The 12,357-nt window shown below is 54.6% G+C and overlaps 1 protein-coding gene across 2 annotated transcripts; it reads left to right on the forward strand.

Annotated features, from left to right (window-relative positions):
* Positions 1–771: 771 nt before the first annotated feature.
* Positions 772–5,874, forward strand: Lsm4 (LSM4 homolog, U6 small nuclear RNA and mRNA degradation associated). 2 transcript variants are annotated; one of them, XM_048427262.3, is made up of 5 exons: positions 772–922; positions 3,883–3,924; positions 4,915–5,013; positions 5,097–5,277; positions 5,508–5,874. In XM_048427262.3, exons 1-5 carry the CDS (start codon positions 920–922, stop codon positions 5,597–5,599), a joined length of 417 nt encoding a protein of 138 aa, XP_048283219.1. In that variant the 5' UTR covers positions 772–919; the 3' UTR covers positions 5,600–5,874. The 2 variants fall into 2 exon arrangements, with proteins under 2 accessions (XP_048283219.1, XP_048283218.1); XM_048427261.2 differs by lacking the exon at positions 772–922 and adding an exon at positions 1,612–1,662.
* The last annotated feature ends 6,483 nt before the right edge of the window (positions 5,875–12,357 follow it).

Raw genomic sequence — 12,357 nt, forward strand, 5'->3', positions numbered from 1 at the left:
AGGGCCAGGGCATATTTCTTTCACCGACTCTGGCCAAAGTGTGTTTCCTTGGCACTGGTTTCAGGGTCAGGGTGGGTTTTGTTGGTTCAGGACTGAAGTATTTCTTTTCCTGCCAGGGTGCGATTCTGGTGAGTTTCTTTGGCTGGCCCTTTTACCCTACTTTAGACGCTGAGCAGATCAAGGTGGCATCGCCGCACAAGAGCAGAGCAGAGCATTGCCCTCGGGCTCGCTTATAGATTGCCCAGTTGTCATCACGAGAGACGTCCCTGGTCATCAGGTGCAGCCTTGGGTACAGTGGGGATCCTATCTTTACATGTCTAAAGGGCACTTACTATGCTCATTACAAACGGGCAGCACTCAAGGAGCTGAGGGGCACTGTTGTGACTTCAGGATCAGCATCGGCTGCCCACAGAGCCTGTCTCAAAACACACGTCCAGCAATTTCTGTTTCCCCTCCTGTGGCGGGGGGAGAGCCGGACCTGCCGTCTGCGTTCAAGGACTCTGCCTGGCTTAGCAGAGATGAAGAGAGCGGTGAGGACTGGCTGGAGGCTGGGAGCGGGACGGAGCGCAGTAAGCAGGTCTCGCCGTCCTGCTCCACAAGAACTGATGAGCTTCGCCCACAGGGTGGCGCCGAACAGACCGAGGAGCGCACGTTTGCGCAGGCGCCATTTCCCAGCATCCCCCCCCCCACCCCACGCCTCACTTACCGCCGCCCCCTCAATCCCGCAGCGTGAATACGACACACCCGGCCGTCGCTCCGTTAGGCACCGCCCTACTTCACGCCAATTGGAGGAGTGTTCCTTGAGCCCCTTTCTGATTGGTCGGAGTCTCTGTCAGTCCCGTTCAGTCCAGTGGCGCTCCGCGGGCCGCCGGCGGGAGCGCGAGCGGCTGTGTAGCGGCGGAAGCGTGTCCGCAGGAAGATGGTGAGGGCCGCGGGGCGGGGGCGCGTGCTCAGGGACTACTGCGCTACTGCGACAGGGAGAAGCGGAGGCCGGAGGTGACCGGTGCCGCTCCAGGCTCCTAGCCCGTCGCCATTGGGAATTTATCTCTGGATAGACACGTATTTTTGCGGCCGGAAGAGGGACTATGACCGCTTCCGGGATTTCCACCATCATTGATAGGAATGCTGCACTTCCGGCTAATGGGCGGGGCTAAGTCTCACGTGGGCTTCTTTGGCCGACTTGTCGCTAATCTAGTGCCTGACTGTAGCTACCCACACCTTTTTCAAACCCAGCAAAGAGTGTGTTGTTTCTTCCTGGGACACAGCATGTCCTGCTCAGGAGGACATGTCAGCATGCCAGGCATGCTCCCCAGTCCTGGCACTAGTAGACCTGGTGGCCAAGAGGAGGGCGGGTCTTCTTGTCGCATGCTGAGCCGGACGTAATCCATCTCCTCAGCTCTTGATGGTAGGATGTTCGGTTTGTTGTTTCTGTTTTCTAAAACCGAATATCATGTAGCTCAGGCTAGCCTCAAACTCATGATTCTCCATCCTCAATCTGTTGAGTATGGAGAAGACACGTGTACACCTTCACACCTCTCTCAGGCTGGGAAAACAGGCTCTCATGTAGCCCAGGCTGGCCCTGAACCCCTGATTCCCCCTCCCTCCAGAGTGCTGGCTGGGGAGGTTATGTGGTGCAGGATCCCTGGGCCCGGCGCATGCTCGGTAAGCGCTCCCTACTGGCTGCATCCTGAACCACACAGCGCCCACCCAGCCCGAGCCCTGACTTTACTGGAGGGTTGCCCACGGCAGGACACCTGTCCCGTGTAATCACCGGACACTCTTCTAGATCTCTGTGGTCAGTCTGGGACAGGAGTTTCCCCACTGAGCCGTTGACTTTGGGCCTCCACCCGTCTCATCTACACGCTGGACCCCAAAGTCTGGAGGCTGGCCTAGAAGGGATCGCCTTTGGTTGGAGGTGCTGAGACTTCAGCGCGTTCTCTGTGTGGGGGAGCTAGAGTACACCCAAAGCCAGCGGCCATCCCAGGCGCCCTGGCCGCGCTGGCCCTCCTCACTGGGGGAGCTTGTTTTTGGGAGGTCGGGCTGGTTACCATACTGTAGCCCATGCCTTCCGGTGGGTAGCACGTACTCGTTACTTCTTCCATTCCTGTCTTCCCAGGGTCTGGACCCTCCCTCCCACATGGCCACTGAGGGCCATCCCAGTCTTTCAGGGCGGGGACTGAGGGTGGCATCCTGTCCCCAAGGCACACTTTACTTACCTGTGGGACTGTAGAGGATGCACCTGTGCCAGGTGCCCCTTCTGGCACCCCTCTGTGTTCAGCAAGTGTTTACTGCCCCTTTCTGCCACAGCAGAACCCACACCCACACTGAGCTTCTGTCTAGCTGGGGAGACTGGTGCTAATCACCCCGTAATTACAGAGCGGCCTCTGCTGTGGCGGTTGGAAACAGGGTGGCCATTAGGGCCTGGCCAGAGGTGGGGACACGCTCAGCAGCATTGGTCAAGGAAAGTCTGGGGAAGCTGGGGGAGGGCACTGTGGGCAGTGGCTGGGGCCCTGGCAGGACTGCAAAAGTTTAGCAGTAGGGTGAGCCTCATTGTGACTGCCTGGCACCCAGTTCCTGACGGGGTTGGACTAGATCAGCTCCAGGAGTTCCTGGGTGTCCTCTGAACCCCCGCCGTCCCTTGTACCCAGGGATTTGACTGTTGTGTTTGTTTCTTTATTGAGACAGGGTCTCTTATCCCAAGCCTGCTTCACACTGTACAAGGAGTGACGATAGTGCCCCTCCTCCCTGGAACTTATCCGTAGGCTGCCATGCTGTGGCTTTTTTTTTTCATTTGTTAGAGGGTCAGTCTGGACACCCTTGTCACTGACCATCAAGGCACGGGATACAGAGTTCCCAGCCTTCTCATGACCCGAAGTTACCGAACTGAACATGGTGGCTCCTGAGGAGTCTGGAGCCCTTGTTTTGGTTTGTTTTTTTATTTGTTTGTTTGTTCTTTCGAGATGATGCCTCACTGTGTAACCCAGACTGGCCTGGGACTCACAGATCCACCTGCCCCTGCCTCTCAGTGTTGGCATTAAATATGTGTGCCCCCACACCTGGCTGTTTGGTTTTTTTGTTTTGTTGTTGTTTTTGGTTTTTTGAGGCAGGGTTTCTCTGTAGCTTTGGTGCCTGTCCTAGAACTAGTTCTTGTAGACCAGGCTGGCCTCGAACTCACAGAGATCCGCCTACCTCCTGAGTGCTGGGATAAAAGGCGTGCGCCACCACTGCCCAACTTGTGTTTGGGTTTTTGTGGGAGTTTTGAAGATAGGTCTGATGTAGCCCAGTCTGACCACTGATCCTGCTGCCTCAGCCCCCCGATGCTGGGGAGACAAGTGTGGTTTATGTTGGTGTTTGTGAGACTGGAAGGCAGTGTTACCAGCTGCTCTGTCACCATGTCCTGTATCAGTCCTGCCACCTGGGTCCCAGGCAATGCCCCAAGCCGTCCCTCCTAGAAGCACAGGGACAGGGCATGCTCTGTGTTTCCAGGGACTCCTTCCCCACTGATAGAGAACTTTGGAACCCTTGACCTCATCCCCAGCACACGGAAGCAGAAATCCCAGGCACTGTGCAGCCCTGTGCTTCAGAAGGTTGTGGCCTTCCTAGTCTGTTTAACAAGACACCGTCTCAGGAAACCAACCAGATAAATAACTTTCTAGGTTACAAGGATACCTCTAGACATGGAGAACTGCATTCCATCCTGTGGTTTTGGGTGGCAGGAGTTGTGGGGAAATGACCAAAATGGTCCAGAGAAGTCCAAGGGACTACTAACTGCAGGAGAGGACAGTGAGAGGTCACCTGTGACCTAGAGTCATATGCGATAGGGGCAGCCTTGCCCGTATGGTCAGCGCTGCACTAGGGAACTCACTGCTATCTGTCTTCCAGCTTCCCTTGTCGCTGCTGAAGACAGCACAGAATCACCCCATGGTAAGTACGGGAACTCTGGACCACCTCCCTTCGTGTGTCCAAACCCCAGTCCTTTGCAGTTCCAAGAACAATTCATGCTGGAAGGGCTGGAGAGATGGTTCAGTGGGTCGCATGCTTGTTGCCAAGTGTACAGACCTGAGTTCACCTGGACCCACATGATAATGGGAGGAGGGAACTGGCTTCCCTGAGCTTGGCTTCTGCCTTCCACACTCACACACTCTTTGAACACAGGCAAATACGAGTAAAAGGTCCAAAAAAAACTGTTTAAAAAATAAAAGAGTAACTTCAAGCTTGGACTGAGAGCACCTGGCAGGGCTCTGGCCCTGTCCCCAGCACAGTGGCTTCAGCTATCAATGCGGCATCCTGAGAGCCTGCAGCAGCAGCATAGTCATGGGCGGAAGGCCAACATGGGCAGCTTGTGAGACTCGGTTTTTTGAAAAGGGGCAGGAGTGTGACTGAGTGGACAAGAGGTGGCTCAGCATGCTCCAGGTCTGGGTTCCATCCCCTGACTTGTAGCGTGTTTACACACTTACACAGCCAGAGCTCAGCCTCTGTCCCATTCTACTACACTGTTAGCCCTCAGAAGTGCACCTCATTTCCCTCAGCCCCTGGCCACCTGGCCACTGTGCCTGCCTTTGCACCTTGAGGGCGTTTCTGAGTGAGAAGCCTGTGGTCCGTCTGCCACTCAACAAAGTCTTGAGGTTCGTTCACTTTTCTTGACTGTGTAATATTCCTCATGTAGATGGCCAGCCTGGGCTTGCCCATTGTCTCACTATCCTCCTGCCTCAGCCTCCAGAGTTTGGGGACGCCATGTGTGCCACCAACCCCAGCTAGTGTAGAGTTTTGTCTATTCGTGCACTGTGCACTGTGCCTGCTCATCACAACACTTCCTGGTGATGACACCCAGCTCCTAAAGCTTGTAGTCAGGATGAGAAGCCCGGTGTGGTGGGGCCTGGCTACCCTGGCTGGACTGACCAAGGTCTCCCACAGCTGGTGGAGCTGAAGAATGGGGAGACGTACAATGGGCACCTGGTGAGCTGTGACAACTGGATGAACATCAACCTTCGAGAGGTGATCTGCACGTCAAGGGTGAGTGGCTACACTGCGGGGGCGGGGGCGCACCACTGGACTTAAGGGAATGTGCCTGTTTGTGACACCTCCTTGCTACCCAGGATGGCGACAAGTTCTGGCGGATGCCCGAGTGCTATATCCGCGGCAGCACCATCAAGTACCTACGCATCCCCGATGAAATCATCGATATGGTGCGAGAAGAGGCCGCCAAGGGCCGCGGGCGAGGGGGACCACAGCAACAGAAGCAGCAGAAAGGCCGAGGCATGGGTGGTGCTGGCCGAGGTAGGGTCTCAATGAGGTCGGGAGGGACACCCAGGAACCCCCTTTCTGCACCCTGAGTAGTCATGAGGGTGTGGGCTCCTGTGGGCAGATGAGGCCATGGGGATCTGGGTACAGCCTGGAGTCTTCTACAGACCTGTCCTCTGCCTGTTTTGGCCTCTGTGTTGGAGGCATTTGTGGCCCCCGCATAGGGAAGCTGGTATCTCAGCCGCTACCTCTTCTCTCCCTTGCAGGTGTGTTTGGTGGCCGGGGCCGGGGTGGCATACCAGGTGCAGGCCGCGGGCAGCCCGAGAAGAAGCCAGGGCGGCAGGCAGGGAAGCAGTAAATGGGAGCAGCCTGAGCAGAGCCCAGGACGGTGGACTAGCCCCCGGGCGCCTTCGTGGAAAGTGCCTGGCTCCCATTGACTCAGTTTCTGGAAGGTCCCGAGTCGGAGGCACCTCTGAAGCCCTGGATGATCTTTGAAGACTTTGAAAACTTCTTCCAGGCTTGATTTGAGTTTCATGTTGGAGCCATAGGCTCAGCGCTTGTCAGACTGGGAAGTCCCTCCCAGCTGACCCCTTATCTCTTCTGTTAGGAAAATAAAGGTGAGCACCACCGACAGAGCCAGCCCTTCCTCCGCCACCCAGTCCAGCTCAGCTTCCCTAAGCTCCTCATCAGATACAGCAATTCCATGAGCTTGTGCTATGTGTGTCTGTCTGTCTCCTGGTCCTACTAGCAGAGGTTAGAGTGGGGCTGACCCTGCACTTGGAGGAACAGGAGCTCCAGGCCAGCCTGGCCTACCTGACACTCAGAAAGCCAGGTCTGTGGGGGGGGGGGGGTCCTCAAGGCTGGCCAGCTGCTTCACCAGATGAAGCAGTCCCAGAACAGGAACTAGAACACACCACGAACTGGCCTTTTTTATTCTTTTCTTTCTTTCATGTTTTTTGTTTGTTTGTTTGTTTGTTTTTTGAGGCAAAGTTTCTCTCTGTGTAGCTTTGGAGTCTCTCCTGGAACTTGCTCTGTAGACCAGGCTGGCCTTGAACTCACAGAACTCTACCTGCCTCTGCCTCCGCCTCCCGAGTACTGGGATTAAAGGCGTGTGCCGCCGCCACCACCCAGCAACAAACTTTTTTTCTTCCTTACATTTATTTTTTCTGTGTGGGTGTACACATTGCATGCATGCCTGGTGCCCACAGGAACCAGAAGGTAGTGGACTCCCAGGGAATGGGGTTACAGACAGGAAATGCTGGGGTCGGAACCGGGAATTCATGAATACTTGGTGAGTGCTTACCAAGTGGGCTCTGTCCCCAGTTCCTACGCCTGTGCTCATGACCGATTTGCCACACAGTGATAATGTGATAAATGTGTATTTTAGCATGACCTCCAATCCCAGGAGGGATTAGTTAATTAATTAATCCCCCTGCCTCTGCCTCCTGAGTGCACTGCTATGCAGGACTACAGTCTATTCCCTGGCCCTGTCCTCCAGGCCTCTCTAGGTCCTCTGTCTCGGTTTACTGTCCCTGAGGGTCAGGACATGGTGCAGCCCTCCCTGTCCTGCACTTCAGTCCCCAACAGCTGAGACCCTAGGCCCCTGTGTTCATCCCATTCCTGTCCCACCACCCTCTTGTAACACAAGATCCAAGACAGCCACCTCAACTGTCTTTGCATCCTGGAACATACACTCTGTCTTTGACGCATTGACTTCTAGAAGCTTCTGAGCTGAGTGGGGTTTCTGTGTTCTCCCCAGTGAGTTCCAGGAACCCAGCCTCAGTACCTCCACAGAAAAAAACAAAACCAGAAGCCAGGCCTAGTTCCTAAAGTCTGAGCCAGGCCTGCTGTGCTGGTGTCCACACCCATCACCTGACCTCAGCCGCTCTACTGTGGGCCACCCCTCCCATAGCTCTGCCTGCCTTCCCTCCCTTGCTGGGACCTAAGCTACAGGGTGGCTCAGCCAGGTCCAGAGACTGCAGAGGGCCCCCTTCCATGGCAGGTGGCTTCCTACCGTGTTATTGTTTCCCATCGCCCCCTCCTGACTTCTCCCAGGCAGACTTCATTAATGTACAGCTTTATAAAGGACACCAGAAGCCTGGGCATACAACGTTCGGGGATTGGCACCTAGCCAACATGGTGGAGCCCTTACCCAGGGGAAACTGGCACAAGAGGCCACCGGGGGAAAGGCCAGGTGACATTCAAGACTGGAATATGGGTGCCAATGAGATGGCTCAGTGGGTGGGGGTGCTTCCAGCCAAGCCTGGCAACCTGAGTTTGATTTCCAGAACCTACATGGTGGAGCAGGAGAACCAGTTACAAGTTAAACTCTGACGCCCAGGTAGTGTGGTCCTGAGCATTAGAAGTCAGAGTGTATGAGGCAGGATTGCAGGCCCAGTCACCTGGAGAGGTAATGTTGCAGGCGGAAGCAAAGGTGCCAGGGCTCAGCTAGGATGGAGGAGCCCCTCCCCCACGCCCATAGAAGGAAGAGCAAGGGCAGCCTCCCCGGGACCTGGTGATGTCTGAGGTGCCTGAGGATGGAAGCCAGAGTGGTGGGCGGTTCTAGCCGGCTGCTGGAAGACCAGGAACTCCACTCCTCTCTGGGGCTGTAGATGGAGAGATGAAGACTCCTGGGTGACAGGCATGTGTCCCCCAGGAGGGTGCCTTTGTTTACTGTCCAGCCATAGACAACAGGGGCTGGACAGGCACATGCTTTTAATTCTAGCACTAGAGGCAGGTGAATTTCTGTGAGTGCAAGGCTAGCCTGGGCTACACAGGGAGACCCTGTCTCAAAAAACTAACACAGACAGAGCAGCAACAGCAATGAACCAGAGTGGGAGGTGCCTGCTTCCCTATCAGAACCTCAGAAGTCCTGCTCTGCCAAAGCCTCCATTCCTCTGGACTTCGCCTGGCGAGGACTGCTGGACTCCTCAGGGAAGTCCTCCCCTGGAAAGGGGTGTGGCTCCCTCAGCCTGTGGGGAGGCCTAGGGTTCCCTCCCCAGCACTACACTACAAAACAAGAACCCTTGGCCTAGCAACTGCGGCCACACAGGCCTGGAGATGTTGGGTAAGGTGCCTGAACCGCATCAACCCAACTGCACCTCCACTTCAGTAGGTGCTCAATAAATACATGATGTTCTGACCACCCTAGGGTCAGCCTGGTATGCAGCAGGTGATCAATAAGTGCACAGTGACGGTAAACCACTGACCTAGTGTCCAGCAAATGTTTGGCACAATGACCTTCATCCCTATGACCTGCCTGGTATGTATGCAGCAGGTGCAAAATAAATGTGAGGTGTGGATGAGTCATTAGCCTTGCACACGGAAATGATCCAGAAAATATGTGGCATGGTCGTTATCCCTGAGACCGTTGGCATATAGCATGGCAGTCTCCCTAAGGCTGGCCATAAAGTAAGCACTAAGTAGTCAATAAATGCATGGAGTGGCATCTTCAGGAATATTCGCACTGTCCATACCCTACCTGTCCTGGAACTCACTCTGTAGACCAGGCTGACCTTGAACTCGAGATCCTCCACCTGCTGGGGGCTGGAGAGATGGCTCAGAGGTTAAGAGCATTGCCTGCCCTTCCAAAGGTCCTGAGTTCCATTCCCAGCAACCACATGGTGACTCACAACCATCTGTAATGAGGTCTGGTGCTCTCTTCTGGCCTGCAGGCATACACACAGACAGAATATTGTATACATAATAAATAGATGTTAAAAAAAAAAAGAGATCCACCTGCCTCTGCCTCCCGAGTGTTGGGATTAAAGGTGTGCGCCACCACCCCGCTAGACCTTACATTTTACAGGCTGTGGAGTTGGTGAAAACCAACTTGTGGTCCACTGGGGACCTGGTCAATTTTCCCATTAAGGCTTAGCCTCACTGCCAGCAGCACCAGGCCATTGCACCTAGTGAGCTCCCTTCCCTGGGCCTGGCCTCCTCCAGAGCCACCAAGTGGTGACTCATGCCCTCCATCCCATCCCGCCTCTGCTGGAACCAGGCTCCAAAACAGTCACCCAGCCTGCTCTCGGGAGGGGCCATGGACATACTTCAGGGCTTCGTTCAGTTCCTAAAAATACCAGCGTCCTGCAGCCTCTCCCTCCCACCCTCCTTGCTTTGCCGCAGGGCCTTGTTGTCCCGTGAGTGGGAGCCTTTTCTGAACCTGGTGACCTTGTCCGTGGAGCCCTCTCAGATCCAGCTGAGACAGGAAGGTCAGGGGTTCTCAGCCTGCTGGGGTCACTATGCAGCCCTAAGTTCCCTAAAATGGGCCTGTCTGTCTTCATTAGTAAGCCCTGGATTATTCTGGTGGCCTAAGAAAGGCACAGAATGGGGAACTGTGCTCTGCTCCACAGTGCTATCCTGGCAGGCACAGACCCAGGCTCCCCTGCCAGCCAAAACAGCTTGGAGCTGGCCCCAGCGCAACCCCCAGCTCAGCAGGTGCCCAATCAGGCCAGGCAGTACTCCGCCACACCCACTTCTCCCTAAGGGAGGATGAGTCACCTCATGCAGTCTAGTTCAGGGAACTGGCCTCTCTGACCCGAGGTTCTTAGCAAGTGCAGGGGTTGATTGTCTCACTTTAGGTTTACTGAGTGAATTTTACTCTTTGATATGTCTTATTTCTGTGTAATATCTCCGTATGTGCATGTGCGCATAGAAGTCACAGGGCATACCCTGATTCACACCTCAGGAGGCGTCCACTTTGCTTTTCCAGAAGTTATTTCTCTATCTATTTATTTATTGTGAGGTTTGTGTGTGTGAGCATGGTGCAGGCCTGTTGAAGTTTGAAGACAGCTTGCAGGGATCCATTCTCTCTGGCCACAAATAGGAGGCCATTCTTTCCAGCCACCATGTGGGTGCCAGTGGGCTGAACCTGGGCTGTCTGACTTAGTGGCAATTGCCTTTCACTGCTGAGCCATACCTCCTACTCCCCACCCTGCCCAGCTTGGTTTTCTTTTCTTTTTTTTCTTTTTTTTTTAGGAGGGTTGTTTTGTTTTTTTGGAAACAGGATTTCTCTGTGTACCCCTGGCTGTCCTAAAACTCAGAGATCCGCCTACCTCTGTCTCCCAAGTGCCAAAAGCGTGTGCCGCCACTACCCAGCTGTTTATTTTTCTTTGATGTAAGGTTTCTCACTACCCTATGGTTTGCCAAATAAGGTGGCCGAAGTCCTGGGGATCCATCTGTCTCCCCTCCCCATTGCTGAAGTAACCCAGCATGTTGAGGATCAAATTTAGTACTTCATGCATGCAGGTTAAGATAGAGTCCCTATGTAGCCTTGGCTGGTCTTGAACTCGCAGAGATCCCCTGCCTCCACCTCCTGAGCGCTGAGATTAGTGCTGTGGCACCAGGCTCTGCCCACCTTTCTATTTTGTTTTACTCCGTTGTTTGGAGAAAGTGTCACTATGTAACCCAGGGCGCTTGGCCTCAGCTTGCCAGACACCATCTCCTAGGACTTTATGCTCTGAAGTTGGGAGACGATGAGCAAAGAAGCCAAGATGGCACCCCAGGGGCAAGGTGAAGAAAACTGTCCTTGGGGCAACTGGGGATGTAAAGGCCCTGGGGCAGGAATCAGTGGCTGGGAGCTGGAGAAGGCTATGAGCTGGGGTTGCTGGGGCTGGGCGGGGGCAGAAATATGAGAAACAGGTGCTGTCTTAGCTAGCTTCAAATATGGGTTGGAGTGCCCATGAGGTCCCAGTCCAGACCCTCATCCTCACAGTGACTACCTGGTGCCCAGACATTAGTGCACAGGACATGCTCTGCAAATGTGGGATGAAGGGACGGACAGACATAAGGACAGATGGGTGGGTAGGTTGGTGGTTGTATGTGGGTGCACCCCAAGGGCCCTCTGTCAAGGGCATGAGAAGCCACGTGTGTCACCTTCCTGCTGTGACTGAGGTGTCTGTGGCCTATGTGTTCTCCCCACCCCCACAGCCAGTAGTGATGACCCTGATGCCCACAGAGGATGTAAGGTGGGTGCTGGGCCGGATGCTGAGTACCGCCAGGCGGCCAGGCAGAGGCGGGCAGCCGAGTACCAGATGCTGCTACCTGCCTCTGAGTCAGCATCACCATGGCAACTGGCTCTGCCGGATGCTCCCTGGACTCAAGATCGTCACTGCAGCCCAGCCACCGTCATAGCTGCCTCCCTGGCAGGGGGCACAGATATTTTTAGCAGATTTCGGGTATCACTGGAGACAGGAAGTCTAACTTCTGAACTGCATCCAGCTCAGGCCCTCAGTCTCCAGGAGCAGGTGGCATGTTTCAAGGGCTGGTGACCAAGACAGCACAGCTGGCCTTGATGGGGTTATGGCCTCTCCTGGGGAATGCACACGGGTGGGTAAACTGAGGAAAAGAGAGAGGTTATGGATTGGTTATGAATCAATCTCATATCCTGGCTGATGAGATTCTGGGAACTCCCAAGGGTCACTCCCCCCCCACCCCACCCCCGCCAAATCTCACATTCTGACCCTAGGACCTTTCCTCCTTCTGGAAAGCCTTCTGGGACCTCACACCCACATATGTCTGTCCATCTTTAGAAACAACATGGGGGAGTGGAGAGACAGCTTCGTGGTTAAGAGCACTGATTGCTCTCTCAGAGGACCCAGGATTAATTCCCAGCACCCACATGGCGGTTCACGACCGTGTGTGTAACTCCTGTTCCGGGGATCCAGCATCCACTTCTGGCCTTCAAGGACACCAGGCACAAACACAGTGAATGGGCATGTATGCAGCCAAATCATACACACCACACACACCACACATACACACACCCACACCACACATACACACACACCACATACACACCAAACATACACCACACATACACACATACACACACCACATACACACATACACACACCACACACACACATACACACACACCACATACACCACACACACCACACCACACACACATACACACATACCACACCACACACACACACACACACAAATTTTTTAAAAGAGCAGGGTCACAAATCACCACACTGGTGGTTTCAGGTTTTGAGTAAGGTGAACTTGCCTTCTGCGTACAGTCACGGGAGCTAGTGAGCTAGTGTGGCCACAAAAGGACACAGAAAGGGTCCAGAAGACAGCAGCCAGGATTCCAGAGGAACTTCAAGG

The sequence above is a fragment of the Myodes glareolus genome, chromosome 23 (assembly GCF_982192425.1).
Source record: "Myodes glareolus chromosome 23, mMyoGla1.1, whole genome shotgun sequence".
Taxonomy (NCBI): domain Eukaryota; kingdom Metazoa; phylum Chordata; class Mammalia; order Rodentia; family Cricetidae; genus Myodes; species Myodes glareolus.

Excerpts from the sequence above, each read along its gene's own strand:
- Lsm4 (XM_048427261.2), top strand. The coding sequence starts at position 1,627 with ATGTGGTGCAGGATCCCTGGGCCCGGCGCATGCTCG. Across the intron at positions 1,663-3,882 it reads CTGGGCCCGGCGCATGCTCG|CTTCCCTTGTCGCTGCTGAA; the intron begins GTAAGCGCTCCC and ends TCTGTCTTCCAG. Across the intron at positions 5,014-5,096 it reads AGGTGATCTGCACGTCAAGG|GATGGCGACAAGTTCTGGCG; the intron begins GTGAGTGGCTAC and ends CTTGCTACCCAG.